Below are 27257 nucleotides of genomic sequence, written 5' to 3'. Positions count from 1 at the left end.
GTCTGAGGATTTTGCATAGTTTTAAAGAGTGTCATAAACGGTTGAGAAACACTGCATTAAGACAATGTTAAAAGGCATTGTTTGGGGCAATAAGTGCAAGCAATGGATTCTGTCTTGGTATGAACCTCTTGCAATCTCTTGCAGTGATTGAAGATGGGCAAGAAAAAGCAACTCAAGGAGCCAACAAGGTGTTTTGCAGTGCAAGAAACATACTGATAGGAGGAGAGAGCAAAATGACAGATGGCCACAGAAGTCTGCTCCTTCTACTGTCCAGTCTTAGCGTAGGAGTAAGGGAGTGCAATTTGCTTTTGGGTGGAGCGGTCATTAAAATATACTTCTAGATGCGTCAAGTCCAGAGGTCAAATAATAAGGTGCAAGTGTGATATACAAAAAAAAATAGACATAAATCCCAAAAAAAAGAAACACAGCACTATTAATAGATTTAGCACGATTACTACTCTGGGGCACCATGGGAATGCGGCATGCTTGTTTGTCCGAACAACGGCGTGATATTCGTGCATACAGTTTATTGTTCCTGCGAGACGGAAATGGTACAGGTGGAGATGGTGAAGACATCTGATTATAAAAACACAGCATGCAACCAAAAGTAGAAAAAAAAAAGGCTGCACTGCGGTTTGATTCCATTTCTTGCTGCACTTCCAACTTCCAAAAGATACAAAATCAACATAATAGGAAATCAGAGATAAGATGCAATGTCCACATTAACTGAAGCTGGGATGAAAAGCCATTGTATGGAAAGTTGCAACTTCTTCGCTTTCGTGAACTGACCTGTACTCAATTATGTAGTAGGCCTGAAAGTAAACACCACCATCACTGCATTCCTGGTCTGGCGTTGGGACCTCAACTTTTTTTGATGCAGCATGAAGCGAGAAGGTAGTGTTAACTGGTGCTTGGCCTTCATTTGGGGTGTTAAATTTCACTTTTAGGGATTAATCATTGGGAGACGGGAGATCAAGTTTAAAGGATTCACTTTAGGCATCAGGTTAAAGTGTATGTAATGCCCAGGAATAAACCTCTATTATTTGTTCCATTTTGTTCTATTATACAAATGAAAGAGCTCCATCATATCTGTTTAAGTGCCTGGTACCTGGTGGATCCTTGTAAGCCGATAAGAGGTGGCGGAGCATTCTTTACAATTTTTGGTGGGGAAGAGTTCGACCTTTTATCCAGTTTTTATTGCGGCTGTGTCCCCATTTGGGAGATTTAGAGGCAGTTAAAGAAAAACACACCAGCCACCCCTAACAGCAGCTGAAAATTGAATGCATGAGCCCTTAGCCCATCTGTCCTGTTTACCATTATCATTGAAAGTTAAAGTAAAGCTCAAATTTTGGGTTGTCCCCAGTACAGTAATACAGGGGGAAGTCTTTCAATGGTGACACTAGATTTGGTGAGCTGGGGGTCCCCAAAAGATTCCCATAATTTGCAGGGATTACCTCTTAATTCCTGTTTTGACTATGGGACAGGAAGTGAGGTAAATCTCCCCCCAATGGGACACAGATTGCAAAAAACCTGATGGGTTATAACCCCCTTACTGTATAGAAGATAAAAAAAAAAAAAAATAATACTGGGCAACTACAGTATTCATACAAATGCATCTATACATTTATAATGATAGAAATTCATAATTAAAAGCACTTTATTTGTTGTTGACTCAGAGAACCCACCTATGGGCTGCCATAATTAAAATATATAAATGGCCGTAGTGGTATGGGACTGGTCCTTGTCATCACGTGTACTGCCTTGGTAATGACTTACAGCCAATGAGACCAAAAATGTATATTTTGTTATTGGGCAAAACCGATAGCTGGAAAAACCCTCCAAGCTTTTTATAAGCTGTTCCAATATAGAAATGTTTTTCTGTGGAAATTTGACTTTCCACCACTTTCTAGGAGGCCATAACAAAAGGAGCTTGGATTTCCAAGTTGCCTTTGTTCTACATTGTGAATGGGTTGACACTATCCACCAAATGCTGAATTATTCATTTCAGCTAGACCGAGCCAGAGCTATGACTGGCGAACAAGCAATTAAACCTAATGATTGCAGGGATCGAAAGGGGCATGAAATACTTGTATTTCCTACCAGCCAATTAGAGCCTTCTAATTTCTTTGGTAAATAATGGCAAAAAAAAATAAAAAATAAAAAAATAACAAGCTACAAAAAAATATGATCCAAGATGTTTTCTATGAGCTCTTTTGGTAATGAAGGTGTGTGTGTGTGTGTGTGTGTGTGTGTGTGTGTCTACAGACAGCAGAGTGGGGAGCTATACAAGTGAGGCCAATAACTATCCAGAGATTGACATCTATTCCAGGAATTTTCACTCCGTCATTTTCTAATCCAATCTTTTTGATGACATTATACTTGTCCACCGGATCAATAGGTCATCATCTTCTCATCTCACAGAAATGACACAATGTCACTGATTGAGACATGGAGCCTTCCTGAAGGTTCACAGCTATTCCTTCTCTACAGGGATCATCATTTAACTACAAGGAATCGACTGAGTTTATTATACGGCAGCACAAAAGACATGTGAACAGAAATGAATTAAAAAAAATATTAAAAAATCTAGAAACTTCAGTCCAGCCAAATCTAAATAGCACATTAGGTCCACTTGGCATTTAGGGGTTTAGCGAGTTCCAAAAGTTCCTAAAAACAAAAAAATCTTATAGGAGTCTGGCAGACTTATCAGTTGGCTTCTTGAATCGGTGGGATCTCTCCGATAAAGTTCTTGGTTCTGCCCCTGTCCACCTACTTTTAATGGTTTCCTCCAATCTCAATGTGTTCCTAAGCCCATTGTATTTTAATAACGTCAAGCAGATTTAAAGTCCAACAAGGATGGGGCGGAGGGTGGGCGGCGTAAGTTGACACAATTAGAAATAAGTATTTTACAATGTGGCCCTTTGCTAGCCTTAATCTGGCCCTTGGGACACCATTCCAACCCCTGACACCAATGATGGGGCGCCATTGCTCTCACAGACACCAATGATGGGGCGCCATTGCTCTCACAGACACCAACGATGGGGCGTTATTGCTCTCACAGACACCAACGATGGGGCGTTATTGCTCTCAAAGACACCAACAATGGAGCGCCATTGCTCAGACACCAATAATGGGCCAACATTGCTGCCACAGACACCAATGATGGGGCAACACTGCTGCCACAGACACCAATGATGGGGCAATATTGCTGCCACAGACACCAATGATGGGGCAACATTGCTGCCACAGACACCAATGATGGGGCAACATTGCTGCCACAGACACCAATGATGGGGCAACATTGCTGCCACAGACACCAATGATGGGGCAACATTGCTGCCACAGACACCAATGATGGGGCAACATTGCTGCCACAGACACCAATGATGGGGCAACATTGCTGCCACAGACACCAATGATGGGGCAACATTGCTGCCACAGACACCAATGATGGGAGAACATTGCTGCCACAGACACCAATGATGGGGCAACATTGCTGCCACAGACACCAATGATGGGGCAACATTGCTGCCACAGACACCAATGATGGGGCAACATTGCTGCCACAGACACCAATGATGGGGCAACATTGCTGCCACAGACACCAATCTATGGGCACCATTACTCCCACAGACACCAATGACTGGGCACTATTCCTAAGTGACCCCAAGGCATTTTTTATTCCCACTGGCCACAGTCCCCCTTCAAAAGCCCAAAGGACAGTAAACTGTTTAGAAATGTTGGAGATCTCCGCTAAAAAAAGTTATTTTCTTAAGAGAAGTTCTTTTTATTTATACTAAAAATAATAAATCCCTAAAACTTTTTCCATGCACCTCCTCAGCTTTAACCAACAAATAAAAGATCAAAGAATTTGGCCTGCTCAAAGGGAGACCCTTTCCAGCGAGTCTGGAGACTGACCAATGACCACAGGATAGCAAAACCTGGTGCATGGTTTGCCATTTTTAAGCTATTTAGGGTCCCTCTTAGCCCTGGTAATCAAGGCAGGAGCTGTCCCTTTATAGACAGTCTACCAATGGCCTGTTTTTTTAGGTAGACGTTACTAAGGGGCAGAAAGAGGGGAAAAAAAATTGTAGCAATTTGTGCGCCAAGCAAAAATCCCCACTTTGCTTCATAGTAGGTTCTATGGTTCTATATGGAATAGGTTCTAAAATAATAGGTGAATTTAAACTAACTTTCAAACTCATTCAACCCCTGTGGATTGGATCATTGATTTTTTATTTTTTTTCTCAAATTGAAAAATAAAACTGAAAAAAAATTGATTGATGAGCAGAAACTTATTACAAAAATATACAGTCTTCCATGATTGACCTACTTTTAATTTAAATTATGTTGTACTATAACCGAGGGGCTACCAAACGACGCTAAACTAAAGTCAGAAAAAAAGATGTGGCATCCAGCATCTCTAGATGCAGAATTTTACATTCAATGGTTGGTTTCTTGAACATGAATTAAAGACGGGTGGATTTCATCCAAATAAGGAGGTGGTAAAACTTAAATTTTTATTACGGAGAGTCCGCCTGCTCTTATTCTTATCTATGGACAATGGAACCTGCAACCCAAAGTCAATAGCAGTTCTTTAGGTCAACATATTCTTAATTCAAAATGTGACGCCGTGGCTTTATTTTTGCTAAGCCTATGATGTAACCTGTATCTCTCTCTTACATTACTTTAAAGAGGAAGTAAACCCTGATGAGTTTACTTCCTCTTTCATTCCCTGCAAAGGTAAAGCATAATGGACTATTATGCATCGCATAGTAGCCCATTATGTGTCACTTACCTGACACAGTAGCCAGCAAAGTCACCGCTGTCCCCTGTAGTCCGGCGCATCCATCTTCTCGGCGGGTCTCGCTGCTCCGCCGCTGTCATTCGGCGAAGCCGCGATGACATCACTCCCGCTCATGCGCACGGGAGCCGCCACTTGCGGCATATCGCCGTTGACCGCGGCGCGCTCAGTGCGCCTATGCGCCGTAGACAGCGGTGCCTGTCTTTCGGCAAATATCTCCTAAACCGTGTAGGTTTAGGAGATATTTCTTGGACCTACAGGTAAGCCTTAATCTAGGCTTACCTGTAGGTCAAAGTTGGTTGTAAGGGTTTACAGCCACTTTAAGTAGAAACAGATAAAAGCATTGAGGCCCTGGCATCAACTGTAACACAAGTTTAACATGTGGACACAAAGACTGCACCGCCCCAAGTCACAGGTGTGTTCTTCCAGTCCTCCTTCCAACTGATTGCTGGTTTTAAGAGCTCATTCCACTCAGCATATATGACCAAAATGAACAACAAAGCCACACATCCATAAAGTCTCATCATGAAATTTTATTAAATCAGTTAGCTTCCAACATAGTTCCTGAACTAAGCCATGCCCCTCTGCAATGTTTCACCCCTTGACTGGGCCTATTTAGAGAGGTAGGGGTGGCCAGGGCGAAAAGACATCGAAAACCACAGGAGATTTGGTGGCAGCTATTTTAACCTCCTTGTAGGTTACCTCATACACTTTAAAGTTCCATGATAAAGTTGACTTCCACAACTCTGTGGGCTAGGCTTTACCTTATTACGTCACAGAGTTTACACATAATGTCACTTTTATGATCTCTATGGTTGGGAGTCTAAGCCAATGGTAGCATTTTTTTTAAATATTAGAACAGCTGAGATGTACAGAGCTGTTAATATTCAACTTTAGTGTTTCGCAAAGGGCAAATGTCTATATCAAATATTTAGCTTTTTGTGTAGATACTTCCTATTCTGTTCTACTTGTATACGCACAAAAATTTTAGCAAACCTAGATTAAACATAAACCCACAGGTGATTAAACAATTAAAACCAACTGCTTTGATTAAACCTCATGGTGAGATATTATGGAAATGTGGCTTTGGTCTTTAACAGGACTATGACAAATAGATACATTTTTACAAACCTCAAATTTTATGTTTTAAATGGTTTTATAGTTTTCTTATTCATTACAAATCTTGATCAAACATTTATTGACGGGTGCGTAAATGACAACTGGAAGAGGATGCTGGGCTTTCTGAGAAGACAGCCCAACACTACCTGCAGTCAAAGGAACATCCAAACACAAAGTCGGCATCACTGTGTAATGGCTCTTAGACCTTCTTTATTGTATTCTAACAGAAGTTACATAATCCCACGCAGAAGTGTTGACGCGTTTCAGCCAGGGTGGCCTTTAGTCATGACGTGGGATTACTAAAGTGGAAGTAAACCCATGGATTTAAACAGTTAAAAAAAAAAGGCATGCCGGGAATGCTAACTGCACATTGGCTGTGCTCTCAGGCAAACTATCAAACCATCCAATGGCTGGTGTCAGAAGGAATCACATGTGCAGCACCATAGCAGTTGAAGATTAAACAGAGGCAAAAATGGCAGCTTCCTTGGCTGAAAACAATAGGGGAGTTTACTTCCACTTTAAATTCCTGTTGGAACATAATAAAGAAGATCTAAGAGCCATTATACGGTAATGCCAACTGTTTGGATGTTCCTTTGACAGCCTAAGAAGCTTTAGTCACACGTGTGGCTTGTTTAGATGTCCAGTGATTTTTATGGGTTGTAGCATCATACAAACTCTATAAGAGCCACATCACTACCTGTAGGCCAGTTTGTAGCTTATGCATAACTGGATAATGAAGGCATTGTTGGCCCAAGTAAAAATGTTATAAAAATTAACTAATGAACCTAAAAAACATACAAAACAAGGCAATAGGTTTAGGAATGGCTGGTCTGAAGAATCTACATTGGTTAAAGAAATACAACATTGAGATTGGGAATCAATGGGTGAGCTTTGGTGATATTATGATGGGCAGTTGTCAGAACCATATTTCCGGGTGAAACAATAAGGCTGTATGCATGAATATCCACACGGCATGGCGTCACAAGGCATGCTTCGGCATGAGCGGAAATAAAAGTGTTACATACTCTGGCTTTCTCCCCATCCGAAATAACTCCAGCTGCCTGGGAATGGCGGCAAGGAACAGGAGGGGAAAAAGAAAGTTCAGCATCAATGAGGCAACAAGAGTATTGTATCGGCGGCGGTGAAGAAATCAGCAATGACTGATGGGATAACAAAGATGAACCCATGAGAACGAAAGGACTGAAAAATGGGCATGCAGAATCAAACCAAATAGATTAGACATGAAACAAAACACGATGCATCAAGAACACAGTATATATAACATGCTACATCTCATAAAGCTGGGTGTGTCATAAAAGTTCGAGGGTCCATTCCCACCATACTGGTGCAGTATCACACATTTACACGTGTTGCATTAAAGTCCGTTGGTAAGGTTATTGGGAGTTCCAATCCGAATGAATAGCACCGCATCACAATGCATGTAGCATTTGTTGGAATAATGCGACAGTGTAAATGGGCCCCCAAGTCCAGACATTTTTTGGGGGATAGAGTAAGGGAAGCTAGAACCCCCATCAGATTTTTATTACTCTGTCTCCCTGTTGCAGATTTTCATTCACTTACCACTTGAAAAAACAAAAACATTCCCACGGGGAAAGTGGGAGGAAATTTCTCGAATAGCAGAAAAAACCCAACAGGGGCTCCCAATCCTTCTCTACTCTATCCAAAAATAATTTAAACATTAAAATTGTCTAGACATTAACTTTAATAACATGAATAACTTTAAATATCGCTCTAACCCTTTAAGACTAACTGAACACAATCAGTGCAAAAACCAATGTAAAATGAAACAAAACAACGAAACACGTTGGAAGGATGAGAGGTGCACGTTTACAGGCTTGTCTCTATCACACCATTTGTAAGTACCTCTCTTTTTAAAATAAATTCAGTTTTTAATGCACTATGCCCTTCCTGTGTTCTTCCCTCTCATGTATGACACGGTTTGAATGACCAGGGCTGTGAACTTTGCAGAAAGGTCCCCGTTTGCATCCCTTAGTGTCCTTGTGGTCTAACTATCTAGTAAGCAGATAGGGAGTCTTTTTTGTTGGCGGAAGATTAAAATGGGGTCACGGATGAACATGCACCACTCAGCCAAGAAGGCATGATGACGTCAGTGCTAGGCTCCACCCGACACGTTTCATTACAAGGGACGTCTTCAAAGGGCAGGGGTTTAAAGTAGAGCTATAGGCAAAACGTTTTTTATCCCCCATTTTGGATAGAGAAAGGGAGGGTTAAAACCCCTGTCTGATTTTGTTTTCGCCATCTGTGTCCCATTATGGAGATTTCCCTTTACTTTCTGTCCCATAGCCAAACAGGAAGTAAGAGGAAATACCTGCAAATTAAGGAAATTCCTTGGGGACCCCCAGATCACCAGAACTAGTGTTCCCATTGGAGGATTTCCCTTCTATTACTTTTCCGGGGACAACCCAAAATGTGGGATTTTCTTGTACTTTCACTTTGAATGGTAATGGTAAACAGGACAAATAGAGAGGGGGAATCTCCCTAATGGGTGCACAGACCGCAATATAAAAACTGGCTGGTGTTCTAATCCTTCTCCACTCTATCCATAACAAAACAAAAAAAAGTTTTGTTAGGCTTTATTAATTTTTTGATTCACATAATTGAGTTAACTTGTGGAATTATAAAGGTTGGTAACGTTATTTGTTTCGCATTAGTTTTTCCACCAATTGTATTTAGTTGCTTTTTTACATTTTAGTATAACCTGCATATTAGCTGTGAATGCGGCATACCATGCTTAAAATACTTTGGTCCCTATTTAAAAAAAAAAAGAGGGCAAACAAAGATTGTTGGTTCACAATCACCAATTTTGTTGTAAATTTTGTCTTTTTTTTTCCTCCCTCCAATTTATAAAAGATGAACACAGAACTTGGCACTCAAAAATCTCAACAGACTGGTACAAAACACTCAAACAAAACAACAACAACATCAAGAAAAAGCTGAAAAATGAAGAGAGACTGCAAAGATGATTTTGTTTTTTGGTGACCCACCACTAAAAGAAAAATAAACGATTATATATGTCTTCGTAAACTGACACAATGAGGCTGATTCACTATAAGAGAATCTATCGGCAATATAGGTGTTGCAAAGTAATGGTGTGTACACACGGCTGGAGTTTTCGACAGCAAAGGTCAGACGGAACGAATCTGTCGGACAATTCAATCGTGTGTGGGCTTCATCGGACCTTTGCTGTCGAAAAATCAGATGGACTTTAGATTTAGAACATGTTTCAAATCTTTCCAACGGACTCGAGTCCGATCAAAAACTCAGTTCGTCTGTATGCTAGTCCGACGGGTGAAAACCGACGCTAGGACAGCTATTGGCTACTGGCTATGAACTTCCTTATTCTAGTCTGGTCGTACGTCATCACGGTTGAATCCGTCGGACTTTGGTGTGATTGTGTGTGGCCAAGTCCGTTAGTTTGGAAAGTCCATCAGAACTCCGCTGAAAAGTCAGTCGGGAAGCCCGTCGGACCTAGTCTGCCGGAAAGTCCGGTCGTGTGTAAACGGCATAAGGCTCAAACAGGCAAAACAATCGCTGCCTCCCAAAAAGTACAAAATATCAACATTATATAAAAGTATCCTAAAAGACTAAAGAAAATGAAAACATGGAGCACCAAATAAAAAAAGAAAGCATACTTCCATTTTAAGTGAATGCCAACAGGTTGACTCAGCTGCCTGATGCTAAGATCCGTTCATAGGAGTCCCAGCTCCACCCCTGTGCAGCCGCCAACAAGAAAGCCTCTTGCTCCCTCTGCTGGGAGTTTATATTTTTATTATTCAATGATAAAATGGAGCTGGCTACTCAGTATCATTCATGGAAGTCATGGAAATAATTATTTATTGGCTACATAACAGAGTATAGCAAATAACAAACCAATGTGCATTGGCAAAAGCCTTACTCATAGCTGTCCTATGCTACGAGCAAGGTTCTTGCCCAAACGCGTAAATGTGTTATTTTCTGTACTCAGTTATATAGCCGATAAAGAATTGCTTGCATAGATGATATTGAGTAGCCAGCTCCATTCTATTCCTGGATTATCATTTCAGCGTGGAGACACTTTAGTCCCGGGTTCTCAAACTGGCGGCCCTCCAGCTGTTCCAAAACTACAAGTCCGATGAGGCATTGCTAGGCTGACAATTACAAGCATGACTCCCACAGGCAGAGGCATAATGGGACTTGTAGTTTCACAACAGCTGAAGGGCTGCCAGTTTGAGACACCTGCTTTAGTCAGAGCACCAGCTCCAGGTTCCTGAAGGGCAGATTGCAGTTGAGCATGTTTGTTGCCTTGTGGTCTTTATTACTACACAGGATTATTATAGCGCCAACACTTTGCCAACTAAGGGTGGACAGTAGAGTTACAACCCGTTCAATACCAGAGGATTGGGTAGGCCCTGCTTCTAAAAGCTTGCAATCTACATTTTATGTTACTGAGAATGCTGCAGCAGGAGTGAGACTTCCTCAAAAGCATGCTTGTCTATGGCAATGTTGGTAATTAAATTGGTAAAAATTTACAGAACACTACACCAGGCCCAGCACGATGATTCAACATGAAAACATCCACTGAAAATTCAAAAAAAGTAGTGGCAGTTGTATTCAAAATTGATGATTGTTACACTTCATTTTGTAATCATCATAGAAATAAACTACCTGATTAAAACTGCAGGAGGTAATGACCCCTAATCCCCACAAAAAAAATAAAAAATTCCTAACATTTTAAAAGCTTGGCAACAAAGCTGGGAAAAGGACTTACAGGAAATAATGGTTAACCATAAGGTCCCTTTCCATGGGCACTTACGTTTGGAGGACTCAGCTTGCTCAGTAGGGGGTCGCTCTGCTGACCCCTGCTGAGAAGGAGGGTGAAAGGTCCTGTCCGCTGTGCAGAGCCAAGATGGACACAGGCCCGCTTCTCCAAACCGATCCACCAGACGGACGGAAAAATAGGACCATCTGTCTGGATTTTGCAGACAAGTGGCGGATGCCAGTGGACATGTCACCGCTGGCATCCGCCGCTCCATAGGGGAGACTGGAGGGCCTGACCGGGTCCACCAGAAAAACTGACAGGCGGACCTGATCGGACAGCCCTTGTGAAAGGGCCCTAATGGCTCGTACACACTATCCGAATATCGTAGGACAGATCGCACAACCTTTTTCGCTTAATAGTCGCAAGTAGAAATTGAATAGGTAAATAAAGTCAAAGGAAAATTGTATTGTATTTTCAAACGACAACTATACTGACTAAACGAAAAATCGGGCAATCTGGTATCGTACAAGGAAAACTTTTGTGCTTGTCCAGTCGAATTAATATCGGATGAACTGTCATGATCGGCTCTCGAAAGTAGTGTACACACAATCCGAAAATCATACGATTCTTCCTCGGACGACAGTTTTCGTACGATATTTGTACGGCGGGCCATAAGGCTTGGCGGCAACGCTCAATGCCAGGCGGCAGTTACCAAAGCAAACTAAATTATAGGATGTACAAAAAAACTAAAAAAAAAGTGATAATGATCTAGAACTGCCCCAGGCGATCACTTTTCCAAAATATGGGATCCAGTTTTGGGCATCAAAAACTAAAAATGGATGCTTGGAGAGCAGGAGACTTGGGGAGGATTCAAAGGTGGGAAATTTTGGGATGAGAAAATGTACTTCCAGCAAAAGATTTGTAAAATTAGGTGCATTTAGTCTGTGGGAAAAAAAAATTCCAATAGACTTTCCTTAGCAAACAGAAGATCTGCTTTTTTTTTTTTTTTGCCAGACATCCGGTTAAAAAAAAAAAAACACTAAGCTTGGCCTTCAACACTTCTGGGAGGCATGGGTGATGCCCAAAGCTTAATTGGGTTATATTTTACCCCATCAGGTTTCACTTCTACCCTAATTAACATGATTCAAAAACTAGTTAGTTTTACCCTAAAAGGGAAATTCAGCTTTAAGTCCTCCTCCCACCACCCAACTAACACTTTTGGGCTTTTTTTTGGGGGGGGGGGGGGTGCTAGTACCCAGTTTTGTTAGGCACCTACTCCCCCTCTTCCAGTTGAGTGGCTTAGACCTGGGAGGAGTTATGCAAATATAAAAATGCCTTGGTTGATGGGTATCAGACTGGAGAAGTGGGCGGTCCAAGGCAGGCAGTATTTGAATGGCAATGCCCACATGTGATGGCGAACCTCCATGATAGAAAGAACTGAAATCCAATGAATGAGAGGGGCAGGCCAGGCCAAGGACAATCAGGCTGGGAGGGGGGTCTAGATGATGTTGGACGTCCTTCCAGCCAGAAAATGAGGCAGACTGTCAGCTTCTAATGCGCATTGTGAGAAGCTCACAGTGTTCAGTGAAATCAGAGTATTAGTCCAGGAGAAGGGCCTCTACCACTGTGCAAAGCTAAAGGGAAGGCTGGAGGTCAGTTTTAAATGTGAAAGTCTTTTTTTTCTATTTTACTTGCCCCTGGTGATCCTACCACTTCCTGTTTTAAGACGACAGCGCTCTCACTGTTACCCCTTCTACAGTGCCTCTGGAAAGTATTCACAACGCTTCACTTTTTCCACATTTTATTACGTTACAGCCTTATTCCAAAATGGATTAAATTCATTATTTTCCTCAAAATTCTACATACAATACCCCATAATGACAAAGTGAAAGAAGTTTTTTGAAATCTATGGAAATGTATTAAAAATATAAAACCTCAAGTTCCATCAGGTTGGATGGGGAGTGTCGGTGCACAGCCATTTTCAGATATCTCCAGAGACGTTCAATTGGGTTCAAGTCTGGGCTCTGGCTGGGTTACTCAAGGACAGTCACAGAGTTGTTCCATAGCCACTCCTTTGTTATCTTGGCTGTGTGCTTAGGGTCATTGTCCTGCTGATGAACCTTCACCCAAGTCTGAGGTCCAGAGCGCTCTGGAGCAGGTTTTCATCAAGGATGTCTCTGCACATTGCTGCATTTATCTTTCCCTCAATCCTGACTAGTCTCCCAGTTCCTGCCGCTGACAAACATCCCCACAGCATGATGTTGCCACCACCATGCTTCACTGTAGGGATGGTATTGGCCAGGTGATGAGTGGTGCCTGGTTTCTTCCAGACATGATACTTGCCATTCAGGCCAAAGAGTTAAATCTTTGTTTCATATAGGTCTCATGGTCTAAGAGTCCTTCAGGTGCCTTTTACTAAGGAGTGGCTTCCGTCTGGCCACTCTACCATACAGGCCTGATTGGTGGACTGCTACAGAGATGGTTGTTCTTCTGGAAGGTTCTCCTCTCTCCACAGAAAAGCTGGTCAGATTGACCATCAGGTTCTTGGTCACCTCACTGACTAAGGCCCTTCTCCCCGGATCACTTGGTTTGGCCAGGCGGCCCGCTCTAGGAAGAATCCCAGTGGATTCCAAACGTCTTCCATTTACAGATGATGGAGGCCACTGTGCTCATTAAACCTTCAATGCTGCAAAAAAAATTCTGTACCATTCCACGGATCTGTGCCTCCATACAATCCCGCTTCAGAGGAATACAGGCAATTCCTTGGACTTCATGGCTTGGTTTGTGCTCTGACATGCACTGTTAACTGTGGGACCTTTATATAGACAGGTGTGTGCCTTTCCAAATCATGTCCAACCAACTGAATTTACCACAGGTGGGCTCCAATCAAGTTGTAGAAACATCTTAAGGATAATCAGCAGAAACAGGACGCACCTGAGCTCAAATCTGAGTATCATGGCAAAGGCTGTGAATACTTACATATATGTGAGTTTTTCGTGTTTTATTTTTCTTTTACGTTGTCATTATGGGCTATTGTTTGTAGAATTTTGAGGAAACTAAATGAGTTTGATCCATTTTGGAATAAGGCTGTAACAGAACAAAATGTGGAAAAAGTCAAGCGCTGTAAATACTTCCCAGATGCTCGGTATAAAAGGAGCAGCACTGTTACCCTAAAACAGAAAATTAAGCAAAAATCAAGCAAGCTAAAAATATAAGAAAGCAAAGTATGAATTCCCTTGCAGAGGAGTGACTACAACTACAGAACCCTTTGGGGGTCATCACGACGGCTCGGAAATGAGCAAGTCGGAAATGATGGCCTCCGTACTTTCTCAGCATGGGTTTCCTTTAAGAAGCAGTGTTCTAGTTTGCAGAAAGGTGACATGAAGAACACAAAGAGAACTTTGGCGTATCTAAGGCACCAACTTCTTGTGAGTCGCCATGGCAACTGGAACACCCAGTCACTGTTATGGAACAGAAGTGCCGCCGTTTAACGCTTTGTCTGCAGCCGTTCCAAGGTTTGCTTTTTTTTTCCCCCTTTTTTTTTACATTCAAACGTTCAGAGGGGAAATAATCGGCATGCAGCTCCGGAGCACGCACTATGGCTGTCTGAGTTATTATTGTCTCTCTTCTAGAAAAGGTCCTTCAGGAGGAGAGAGGAAAATTTAACTGGTTCTTCTATAGTGTAATCAATGAGACAATTAAGAGTCCGTTCCTATGGCAACTAATGGCATTGCGGAAGCTGAGCGGGGTCGAGGCTCAAACTATGAGAACATACATGATACAGAATCAATGTATTATATATTGTCACGCTCCGGCTGCCGGGGTTGTGTATACAGTACTTGTCCCCTTGGTCTCTTCCCTACACATGGTGAGGGACTTCAAGGCTGAGGACTGTAATAGAGAAAACATTTTGTTTTCTCAGATATTAATTCCTGTCCTGGGTCATGGAGTCCGGAGACTTTGTAGAGCTTTAAATGGGATAAACCTCCATATTGCCAAGTCCATACATTAGCTAGTAGCTGGATCTCTTTATTAGTTTCAGCTGTTCACAGGCCTTTATATATGTGATCTGCCTGATGCTCGGGGCTCTCCTTCTATCCTTTATATATGTGATCTGATGATCAGAACTCTCCCTCTCCTTTATATATGTGATCTGATGATCAGAAACTCTCCCTCTCCTTTATATATGTGATCTGATGATCAGAACTCTCCCTCTCCACTATATATGTGATCTGATGATCAGAACTCTCCCTCTCCTTTATATATGTCATCTGATAATCAGAACTCTCCCTCTCCTCTATATATGTGATCTGATGATCAGAACTCTCCCTCTCCTTTATATATGTGATCTGATGATCAGAACTCTCCCTCTCCTTTATATATGTGATCTGATGATCAAAACTCTCCCTCTCCACTATATATGTGATCTGATGATCAGAACTCTCCCTCTCCACTATATATGTGATCTGATGATCAGAACTCCCCCTCTCCTTTATATATGTGATCTGATGATCAGAACTCTCCCTCTCCTTTATATATTTGATCTGATGATCAGAAATCTCCCTCTCCTTTACATATGTGATCTGATGATCAGAACTCTCCCTCTCCTTTATATATGTGATCTGATGATCAGAACTCTCCCTCTCCTTTATATATGTGATCTGATGATCAGAACTCTCCCTCTCCTCTATATATGTGATCTGATGATCAGAACTCTCCCTCTTCCTCTATATATGTGATCTGATGATCAAAACTCTCCCTCTCCACTATATATGTGATCTGATGATCAGAACTCCCCCTCTCCTTTATATATGTGATCTGATGATCAGAACTCTCCCTCTCCTTTATATATGTGATCTGATGATCAGAACTCTCCTTCTCCTTTATATATGTGATCTGATGATCAGAACTCTCCCTCTCTATATATGTGATCTGATGATCAGAATTCTCCCTCTCCTTTATATATGTCATCTGATAATCAGAACTCTCCCTCTCCTCTATATATGTGATCTGATGATCAGAACTCTCCCTCTCCTTTATATATGTGATCTGATGATCAGAACTCTCCCTCTCCTTTATATATGTGATCTGATGATCAAAACTCTCCCTCTCCACTATATATGTGATCTGATGATCAGAACTCTCCCTCTCCACTATATATGTGATCTGATGATCAGAACTCCCCCTCTCCTTTATATATGTGATCTGATGATCAGAACTCTCCCTCTCCTTTATATATTTGATCTGATGATCAGAACTCTCCCTCTCCTTTACATATGTGATCTGATGATCAGAACTCTCCCTCTCCTTTATATATGTGATCTGATGATCAGAACTCTCCCTCTCCTTTATATATGTGATCTGATGATCAAAACTCTCCCTCTCCACTATATATGTGATCTGATGATCAGAACTCCCCCTCTCCTTTATATATGTGATCTGATGATCAGAACTCTCCCTCTCCTTTATATATGTGATCTGATGATCAGAACTCTCCTTCTCCTTTATATATGTGATCTGATGATCAGAACTCTCCCTCTCTATATATGTGATCTGATGATCAGAATTCTCCCTCTCCTTTATATATGTGATCTGATGATCAGAACTCTCCCTCTCCTTTATATATGTGATCTGATGATCAGAACTCTCCCTCTCCTTTATATATGTGATCTGATGATCAGAACTCTCCCTCTCCTTTATATATGTGATCTGATGATCAGAAACTCTCCCTCTCCACTATATATGTGATCTGATGATCAGAACTCTCCCTCTCCTTTATAAATGTCATCTGATAATCAGAACTCTCCCTCTCCTCTATATATGTGATCTGATGATCAGAACTCTCCCTCTCCTTTATATATGTGATCTGATGATCAGAACTCTCCCTCTCCTTTATATATGTGATCTGATGATCAAAACTCTCCCTCTCCACTATATATGTGATCTGATGATCAGAACTCTCCCTCTCCACTATATATGTGATCTGATGATCAGAACTCTCCCTCTCCACTATATATGTGATCTGATGATCAGAACTCCCCCTCTCCTTTATATATGTGATCTGATGATCAGAACTCTCCCTCTCCTTTATATATTTGATCTGATGATCAGAACTCTCCCTCTCCTTTACATATGTGATCTGATGATCAGAACTCTCCCTCTCCTTTATATATGTGATCTGATGATCAGAACTCTCCCTCTCCTTTATATATGTGATCTGATGATCAAAACTCTCCCTCTCCACTATATATGTGATCTGATGATCAGAACTCTCCCTCTCCACTATATATGTGATCTGATGATCAGAACTCCCCCTCTCCTTTATATATGTGATCTGATGATCAGAACTCTCCCTCTCCTTTATATATGTGATCTGATGATCAGAACTCTCCTTCTCCTTTATATATGTGATCTGATGATCAGAACTCTCCCTCTCTATATATGTGATCTGATGATCAGAATTCTCCCTCTCCTTTATATATGTGATCTGATGATCAGAACTCTCCCTCTCCTTTATATATGTGATCTGATGATCAGAACTCTCCCTCTCCTTTATATATGTGATCTGATGATCAGAACTCTCCCTCTCTATATATGTGATCTGATGATCAGAATTCTCCCTCTCCTTTATATATGTGATCTGATGATCAGAACTCTCCCTCTCCTTTATATATGTGATCTGATGATCAGAACTCTCCTTCTCCTTTATATATGTGATCTGATGATCAGAACTCTCCCTCTCTATATATGTGATCTGATGATCAGAATTCTCCCTCTCCTTTATATATGTGATCTGATGATCAGAATCTCCCTCTCCTTTATATATGTGATCTGATGATCAGAACTCTCCCTCTCCTTTATATATGTGATCTGATGATCAGAACTCTCCCTCTCCTTTATATATGTGATCTGATGAGAAGAATGGCAAGAAAAAAGCCATTGTTGAACGAAAACCATATGAAGTCCTGTTTGCAAGAAGCCATGTGGGGGACAAAGGAAACGTGAAATAAGGTGCTCTGGTCAGATGGGGCAAAAATTGAACTTTCTGGCCTAAAAGCAAAACCCGATTTGTGACGGAAAACTAATACTGCACATTATCCAGAACACACCACCCCCCCCCCCCCCCCGGGAAACATGGTGGTGGCAGCCTCATATTGTGTGTCTGCTTATTTTCAGTAGGTAAGGAAAGCTGGTTAGAGTTGATGGGAAGATGGATGGAGCCAAATACAGGGCAATCTTAGAATAAAACCTGTTAGAGTCTGCAAAGGATTTGAGACCGGGGTGGAGGTTCACCTTCCAGCCGGACAACGACCCGAAACATACAACCAGAGCTACAATAAAATGGTTTCGATCAAAGTATATTCATGTGTTAGAATGGCCCAGTCAAAGTCCAGACCTAAATCCCATTGAGAATTATTGCAAAACTTGAAAATTGCTGTTCGCAGACGCTCTCCATCCAATCTGACAGAGGTTGAGATATTTTGCAAAGAAGAACGGGCAACAATGACCCTCTCTAGATGTGCAAAGCTGGTAGAGATATCACCAAAAAGACTTGGGGCGAAAGGTGGTTCTACAAAGTATTGACTCAGGGGGGGCTGAATACAAACGCACGGCACGCTTTTCACATATTTATTTGTAAAAAATGTTGATAACAATTTATCATTTTCCTGCCACTTCACAATTATGTGCCACTTTGAGTTGGTCTATCACAAAAAATCCCAATAAAATACATTTACATTTTTGGTTGCGACATGACAAAATGTGGAAAATTTCAAGGAGTGTGAATATTTTGTCAAGGCACTGTATATAAAAGTATATATTTTTTCAAGCTCCCCATCCCAAGACAGCTATATAGCAATGTCAGATAGATCAGTTAGTCATCCCCGGATAAATGGCACATTATTGGTTTTCTGACAAGGAAGGAATTTGAGCTTCTGCAGGGAAAGATCTTCAAGTGACGATAATCCCTCAGTTTTTTTTAAAGTGAATTCTAGATATGGATATTTTATACATTGTTGGTGCAGCTTGGAGCAATGTAACCTTGCATATACCATACTTGTGGGATCCCTCTAGAAGCTGGAAATCGATGTAGTAGACACCCCCAACTCCAGTGAGCTTCACTAGCTTCTGGGTCCCATGCCGAGAAGCTAGCCTACTGCATTGTGAACAAAGGAGGTTGGCTACCCAGCATCGGCGCCATTGAAAAGGTGAATTGCGTTTACAGAATGAACGCAAAGCATTGTCCAAATTGGATGAGGTGGAGTGGTGACATCACTCTCTCAGCTTTAGCCAATCAGATCGCTTCGCATTCCTTCCATCAATGCAAAAATATTCTCTGAATGGTGGCCACGCCTATATGACAATATGGCATTAAACTACCGTGAGCCATTTATTGCCTATTTTTATGCAGAGGTTTAAAAAAAAAAAAAAAAAAAAAAAGCTGAGGGTTTCATTCTATTTTAAAGTATATAAACCCCAACAATGAACTTCTCCTATTTGCTTCTTATTGGTTCTTTAAATTTGGCGTTTTTATCACATTTATTTCATAAATGTTGATCCTGCCAGTAGTGACCCCCTAACATACTTTGCACTCCGTCACGGAACGTCCAACAATCTGCTTGCGTGCTTCCGTCATATACCACTTCCTCCAGTCTGAATATAGATATTACAGCCACTTGCAACCAAGAACTAAGCAGGACTCGTTTTGGCCACTGAACTGGAACATGAAATGTTTATTTGAACAAAGGCACATAGAGATATACACTCGGGGGACCATAGCTTTGCATAATGAAACAGGGCGGGGTAGACTTTACCTCCACCAGTAGCATGACACAGTTGTATTCAAACTTCTCATCAGTAGACTGTCTTTGGGAGGGGCTGTTGGAGAAATCCCCTCCCCCACAGCTAATCCACAGAGACATATACATCCCATAATAGGTTGCTCCCAAGGCAGACAGACACATTAGAACAATGGGATACAGCCACACCTCAAACGATCTAGTAAAGAGTCTACAATAGTATATGAGACATTTTTTTATATATATATATATATATATATATATATATATATATATATATATATATATATATATATATATATAAACACACTCATATACGCACACAGTTGTGCTCATAAGTTTACATACCCTGGCAGAATTTATGATTTCTTGGCCATTTTTCAGAGAATATGAATAACACAAAAACTTTTCTTTCACTCAAGGTTAGTGTTTGGCGGAAGCCATTTATTATCAATCAATTGTTTTTACTCTTTTTAAATCATAATGGCAAAAGAAACGACCCAAATGGCCCGATCAAAAGTTTGCATACCCTGATAATTGTGGCCTGATAACGTGCACACAAATTGACACAAAGGGGTTTGAATGGCTATTAAAGGTAACCATCCTCATCTGTGATCTGTTTTCTTATAATTAGTGTGTATATAAAGGGTCAATGAGTTTCTGGACTCCTGACAGACCCTTGCATCTTTCACCCAGTGCTGCACTGACATTTCTGGATTCTGAGTCATGGAGAAAGTAAAAGAATTGTCAAAGGATCTGCGGGAAAAGGTAGTTGAACTGTATAAAACAGGAAATGGAAAGAAAAAAGATAAAAAAGATATCCAAGGAATTGAAAATGCCAATCAGCAGTGTTCAAACTCTAATCAAGAAGTGGAAAATGAGGGGTTCTGCTGAAACCACAGTCAGGTAGACTAACTAAAATTTCAGCCACAACTGCCAGGAAAATTGTTTGGGTTGAAAAGAAAAACCCCACAAATAACTTCAGGAGAAATACAGGACTCTCTGAAAACATGGGGTGAGGCTGTTTCAAGATGCACAATAAGGATGCACTTGAAGAAAGATGAGCTGCATGGTTGAGTCGCCAGAGAAAGCCATTACTACGCAAATTCCACAAAGTATCCGGCTTACAATCAGTGGTGTATTTAGGTTTTGTGCTGCCCTTGGCCACACTAAACTTATGTACCCCTTAATTTAAATATGACCCACCCCTTCCTGACAATGTAACACCCCTTCCTGTTTAAGACCTGCCCTGCCATCTGTAAACCACACTCCTTCCTATTTAGGCTCTACCTGTTCCTTAGAGCCCCACTGCTTCCTCTTTGTACATTAAAAGTGGGCACAAAGTGCAGCCTCATCAGTGCCCATCAAGGCAGCCTCATTAGTACCCATCAGCACAGCCTTAGCAGTGCCCATTAATGCAGCATCACCAATGCCCATCAGCGCAGCCTCATCAGTGCAGCTTCATCAGTGCCTATCAATGCAGCCTCATCAGTGCCCATCAATGCAGTCTCACCAGTGCCCATCAGTACAGCTTCATCAGTGCAGCCTCACCAGTGCCCATCAGTACAGCCTCACCAGTACGCAATAAGGGTCTCCAACTGCATTCTAAACATAACAGACTGCAGTTCCTCTTTAAGCACCTGTTCGCATCGGGCCAATTTGACAGCAATGGCACCATCTGAATTGGTGTGACGCCGACTTTGCGGTGCTGCGCTGATTCCCAAAAGTACTTCCTGTACTACTTTTGGTGACTTCGGGAGTCGATTTGTTTAGACATCTGTGCATGAACCCGCACAGATGTCTGTCAAATCGCCCCCCGAAGTGAGACTGCATTGCCTGTATGAAATCATGTGAGTTCCGTTGAACCCACATGATTTCTAACCCCCATCAGTGTGAACCTGGGCTTAATGTAGTCAGTAGGATGGGTAATAAAATCCAGACTGATCTATGATCAGAAATTACACTTTTCATATGCCAGAAGGCAGTATTAGCCATACAGGTAGCTATGAAAGTCAAATATACAAGTCAACACTAAGGGCACTTTCACACTGGGGCGTTGACGGTACAGTGAGGGAAAGAGTGGGAAAGGCAGAGGTTCAGAAACTCACAGAGGATGTTACAAGGAAGCAGAAAAGCAGAATCCATGAGGAGCTGTTTGGGGAAACATCCATTTCGATTCTAAAGTGTCCATGGAGCCTTGGGACCGAGAGTCGGGGACCCCGCATCAGATCGGCTTGTCCCCCACCTGTGCACAGCGTCTGATCCAGACCTCATAGGATCTTGAGCCTTTCTGATCCATTGTCGTACGACGTGTGTCCATCCCAGTTGGTAAGAGTATTTATTTACTTACCTTCGAAGTGTGGCTGAGAGTGACTACAGACAATCTGTTTCCTGTCCCCATTGGTTCGGTGTCACCTCAACAGCAACAGCCTTTTCCCTTCACAATTTTGTGGACTGTTGCTCTGCGTTTGATTTATACACCAATTGTGTTCTAGAACATTTATCATTGTTTTTCACACACAATCTGTTTCCCTTATATACATACTGCATTTAGACATATGCATTATTTCACTTCACTGTGTACACTGCGCTACACTGTTGTTCCACTAGTCATGTTTGTTTGTGCGTTAGCAGCTCTTTTCACTTTTATTTGACTCATTTATGTTTTAGCGCAGTCTTTTCCCCGCAACGTTGGCAGTAAAGCCCACCATTTTTAGAGCTTTTCAGCCGCTAGCGGGGTGCTTTTAACCCCCACTGGTGGCAGAAAAAGGGTTAAAAGCACCCGCAAAGTGTTTCTGCAGCAGCAATTTGCCGGCACTGCCCATTGATTTCAATGGGCAGGGGTGCTTTAGGAGCAGTGTTGTACACCGCTTCTAAAGTACCTCAAAGAAGCTGCTTGGAGGACTTTTTTGAGCGTCCCTGCCAGCGCATCGCCCCAGTGTGAAAACGCTCGGGCTTTCACACAGGAGTGAGAGGAGAGGCGCTTTGTAGGCGCTATTTTTAGCGCTATAGCGCCTATAAAGCGCCTCAGTGTGAAAGTAGCCTAAGGTGTTAAATGCAATTGATTCCAGAAGCACCAGCCTGCAGATATTGAGCTGTAAAGAGTTAACCATATATGTAAGCAGCAGTGTATATGTGACCACTGATGTAGAGAAGCAAAGCGCAGTCCTCCCCTAGCACCAAGGACACAGAAGGTTAATTATCAGTCATCTATATTTCAGATAACGGGGATAGGGGAAATAAAGTGAAAGCAGAGGTGTGTAAGTAGAGACATTGAGGAGGCTCAGTATCTTGCTTTCATTCCCTCCAGGGCATGCAGAATGTAGCTGGGTCTGCCAGCTGAAGCCACAATCCTGCCGATCTAGAGGCTCCACCTGCACCTGGAGTCACAACACAGGAGGCTGACCAGTTCCCTCTCTGCTCTCCTGTCTGTTCAGAGTTCATTGTGCTCTATGTGAGAGACGCTCCAATAGGGAATGGTCTAAAAGCCCCCCTCCCCGCGCACCAAGTGCTGCTCAAGGCCTCGGCCTTGTCTGCCTAGGACAGAATACAGCACTGCTTACAATATGCCAAACAGCACAGAGACAAGCCTCAAACCTTCTCTCATTTGGAGTGATGAGACCAAAATTTAGCTTTTTGGCCACAACCATAAACGCCACATTTGGAGAGAATAAACAAGGCCCTTGATGAAAGGTACAATATTCCTACTGTGAAACACGGAGGTGGATCGCTGATGTTTTGGGGATGTGTGAGCTACAAAGACACAGGAAATTTGGTCAAAATTGATGGCAAGATGAATGCAGTATGTTATCAAAAAATACTGGAGGAACATTTGCATTCATCAGCCAGGAAGCTGCGCATGGGATGTACTTGGACATTCCAACATGACAATGATCCAAAAGCACAAGGCCAAGTCGACCTGTCATCGGCTACAGCAGAATAAAGTGAAGGTTCTTGGGTGGCCATCTCAGTCTCCTGACCTCAATATCAGAGGAGATCTCAAATGTGGAGTTCATGCAAGACAGTCCAAGAATTTACAGGAACTGGAGGCTTTTTGCCAAGAGGAATGGGCAGCTTTACCATCTGAGAAGATAAAGAACCTCATCCACAAATACCACAAAAGACTTCAAGCTGTCATTGATGTTAAAGAGGAAGTAAACCCTAATGGGTTTACTTCCTCGTTGTCTCCCTGCAAAGGTAAAGCATAATGGACTACTATACATTATGTGTCACTTAGCTGACACAGGAGCCAGCGATGTCACCGCTGTCCCCTGAAGTCCGGAGCATCCATCTTCTTCCGGGTATCGCTGCTCTGGCCACTCACAGCGCCGGAGCGGCGATGACGTCTCTCCCGCACATGCGCACGGGAGCCGCCACTAACGGCATATTGATAGTGCGCCTGCGTGCCGCTGTCTTTTAGTAAATATCTCCTAAACCGATATTTCTTGGACCTACAGGTAAGTCTTAATCTAGGCTTACCTGTAGGTCAAAGTGGTTTGTAAGGGTTTACAACCACTTTAAAGGGGGCAATACACGGTATTAAGAAGTGGGATATGTAAACTTTAGATCAGGGTCATTTGGGCAGTTTTTGTTGCCATTATGATTTAAAAGGAGTAAACACAGCTGATTGATAATAAATGGCTTCAGCCAAACACTAACCATGAGTGAAAGAAATTTCTCGTATCATCATTCATATTCTCTGAAAAATGGCCAAGAAATCATAAATTCTGCCAGGGTATGTAAATGTATGAGCACAACTGTGTATATATATATATATATATATACACACACACACACACACATATATATATATTATATATACACACACAAAATTCCAGTATGGTTGTACAGGCTAACTAGTGCAGATCAGACTGGGGTTCTCAGTCACTCTGTGCCCCTAAAAGACACAGGGTAACTTACACATAGAAGGGGCCAGGGGAGATGGACAAGGAGATTCCAGTGCTCTCCAAGGTAAGCTGGGTTCCACAAGCCCCCCACCCAAAGCGGCTCCCCTCACACACTCTGTCTATGCCATACTGAAATCTTAAGCAACGCTATAAGCCTTTCCCAGTTAGTTTCTGCAGACCTTGGGACACAGCCCCCTAAGGACAGTGGGACTTGTTCTGTAGCTTTAATACATTTCTAGTCCCACAATAACAAACCCTGCTCCACCAAGGGTACAGCGCAGTAAATTAGCGCTGTCACCCTAAGATAGGAAGTTTGTTTCTGCAAGATCCCCAGGTGAAAAAGAAAAACACTGAACATAGAAAACAAACACGGCCACTGCCTGGTAAACTGCAATATTACATTTTTGTTTTTTCAATCATTTGCTTTCTTTAAAATTATCCTTGATGATCTTGCCATGAAGATCCTCACTCAGAAACTCTGTTAATTGATGAAGACACAATGTCCCCATCTCTCAATTGCATTTCGGTGTGGTCACCCTGTCACACAGATTTCTGATGATGACTACAAGTTCACTACAATTCATGGTTCACTGTCATCTCCATTGTGAAGCCTGCCCCTGGAATTGGCCATGCTACCATCATCTGCAGTGCATGTAGACAGGAAGTAGCTGCAAATAGGCACTTAAATTCAACAAAGAATGAAAAAAAATGTTTTTTGGGGGGTTTTTTCGCTGAATATCTTGCACAGAGTTAAATAAATGACATTCCGTTAGGTCTACTTTAAGGAAATATTTACTTTTGCAGGAGCCATGGGGGTCACCTGAAATTACTAATCCTCAGGTCTATAGAGTATTAATAGCACAACAAGTACAATTCCTGCCTTTCCAGTTCCAAAGCTGTGCTGGGATTTATAAAGCCAATATCGCCAACGCTTCCAGACAAAAAGCTCCATGTGTGTCTAGCCGATAATCCTTTCATTAATGATTCAGCAAGCTTCATTCCTTGCTTGTAGGAGATTAGCCGACTTTAAGACACCACTGTTTACATTTCAAACAAGCAAACTAACAAGTTGCAAAGTGTGATAAGCATCAGTTATCAGCTTTGTAAAGAGGTCAGATCACTGATACTGGTCCCCAACCTGAAAAGGTGTTGCCAGGCATATCAACTGAGGCCCATTTTATAAAGGTAGTGGAACATCTGCCTCAGGTCAACTAATAGACTCAAAGCTTGACTATACCCAATTTCAGAAAAGTTAACATTTTAGTAAGTTCTTATTTCTCTTTTTAGCCCTAGTGGAGATTTTCCTTCACTTCTTGTCCCTGTTTCACCCAAACCAACAATGGAAGTAATGGTGGTCACCAGAACAGAAAGGCATGGACAGCACTAAGGAGTTCTGAGCCTTCACCCCCACTACTCCGTAATTTTTCTAAGCCTTCACCCCATCACATCATTCTTCTAAGCCTTCACCCCACCACAGCATTCTTCTTCTAAGCCTTCACCCCACCACAGCATTCTTCTTCAAAGCCTTCACCCCACCACAGCATTCTTCTTCAAAGCCTTCACCCCACCACATCATTCTTCTAAGCCTTCACCCCACCACAGCATTCTTCTTCTAAGCCTTCACCCCACCACAGCATTCTTCTAAGCCTTCACCCCACCACAGCATTCTTCTTCAAAGCCTTCACCCCACCACAGCATTCTTCTTCTAAGCCTTCACCCCACCACAGCATTCTTCTTCTAAGCCTTCACCCCACCACAGCATTCTTCTTCTAAGCCTTCACCCCACCACAGCATTCTTCTTCAAAGCCTTCACCTCACCGCACCATTCTTCTTCAAAGCCTTCACCCCACCGCACCATTCTTCTAAGCCTTCACCCCATCGCACCATTCTTCTAAGCCTTCACCCCATCGCACCATTCTTCTAAGCCTTCACCCCATCGCACCATTCTTCCAAGCCTTCACCCCACCGCACCATTCTTCTAAGCCTTCACCCCATCGCACCATTCTTCTAAGCCTTCATCCCACCACAGCATTCTTCTTCCAAGCCTTCACCCCACCACAGCATTCTTCTTCTAAGCCTTCACCCCACCACAGCATTCTTCTTCTAAGCCTTCACCCCACCACAGCATTCTTCTTCTAAGCCTTCACCCCACCACAGCATTCTTCTAAGCCTTCACCCCATCGCACCATTCTTCTAAGCCTTCACCCCATCGCACCATTCTTCTAAGCCTTCACCCCATCGCACCATTCTTCTAAGCCTTCACCCCATCGCACCATTCTTCTAAGCCTTCACCCCATCGCACCATTCTTCCAAGCCTTCACCCCACCGCACCATTCTTCTAAGCCTTCACCCCATCGCACCATTCTTCTAAGCCTTCATCCCACCACAGCATTCTTCTTCCAAGCCTTCACCCCACCACAGCATTCTTCTTCTAAGCCTTCACCCCACCACAGCATTCTTCTTCTAAGCCTTCACCCCACCACAGCATTCTTCTTCTAAGCCTTCACCCCACCACAGCATTCTTCTAAGCCTTCACCCCATCGCACCATTCTTCTAAGCCTTCACCCCACCGCACCATTCTTCTAAGCCTTCACCCCACCGCACCATTCTTCTAAGCCTTCACCCCTCCGCAGCATTCTTCTAAGGATTCACCCCAGCACTCCATTCTTCTTCTAAGCCTTCACCTCCACCACACCATTCTTCTAAGTCTTAACCCCCACTACTCCATTCTTGTTATAATCCTTCACCCCCATCACTCCATTCTTCTCCTAAGCCTTCACCCCACTACTCCACTCTTGTCCAAACAGGAAGAAAAATCCCCCTAAAATGGGCCTAGGAAACAATATAAC

At 42.4% G+C, this 27257-nt stretch overlaps 1 protein-coding gene across 5 annotated transcripts in view; it reads right to left on the bottom strand.

The window, feature by feature from the left end:
• UNC13B (unc-13 homolog B) overlaps positions 1–27257 on the bottom strand; it is a 626059-nt gene that overhangs the window by 419899 nt on the left and 178903 nt on the right. For 2 of the 5 annotated variants that reach the window (XM_077463165.1, XM_077463167.1), the window contains exon 9: positions 6949–6984. The exons of the other annotated variants lie outside the window; for them this stretch is intronic. In XM_077463165.1, coding sequence (XP_077319291.1) covers positions 6949–6984 — 36 coding nt within the window. The remainder of the gene's footprint in view (positions 1–6948; positions 6985–27257) is intronic. 5 annotated transcript variants of the gene reach the window in all.

The sequence above is a fragment of the Lithobates pipiens genome, unplaced genomic scaffold (genome assembly GCF_037356315.1).
Source record: "Lithobates pipiens isolate NorthernLeopardFrog02 unplaced genomic scaffold, aLitPip1_a1.2 Scaffold_3, whole genome shotgun sequence".
Taxonomy (NCBI): Eukaryota; Metazoa; Chordata; class Amphibia; order Anura; family Ranidae; genus Lithobates; species Lithobates pipiens.
The sequence above is the reverse complement of the archived record's forward strand: the minus strand, read 5'-3'. Positions and strand labels throughout refer to the sequence as shown.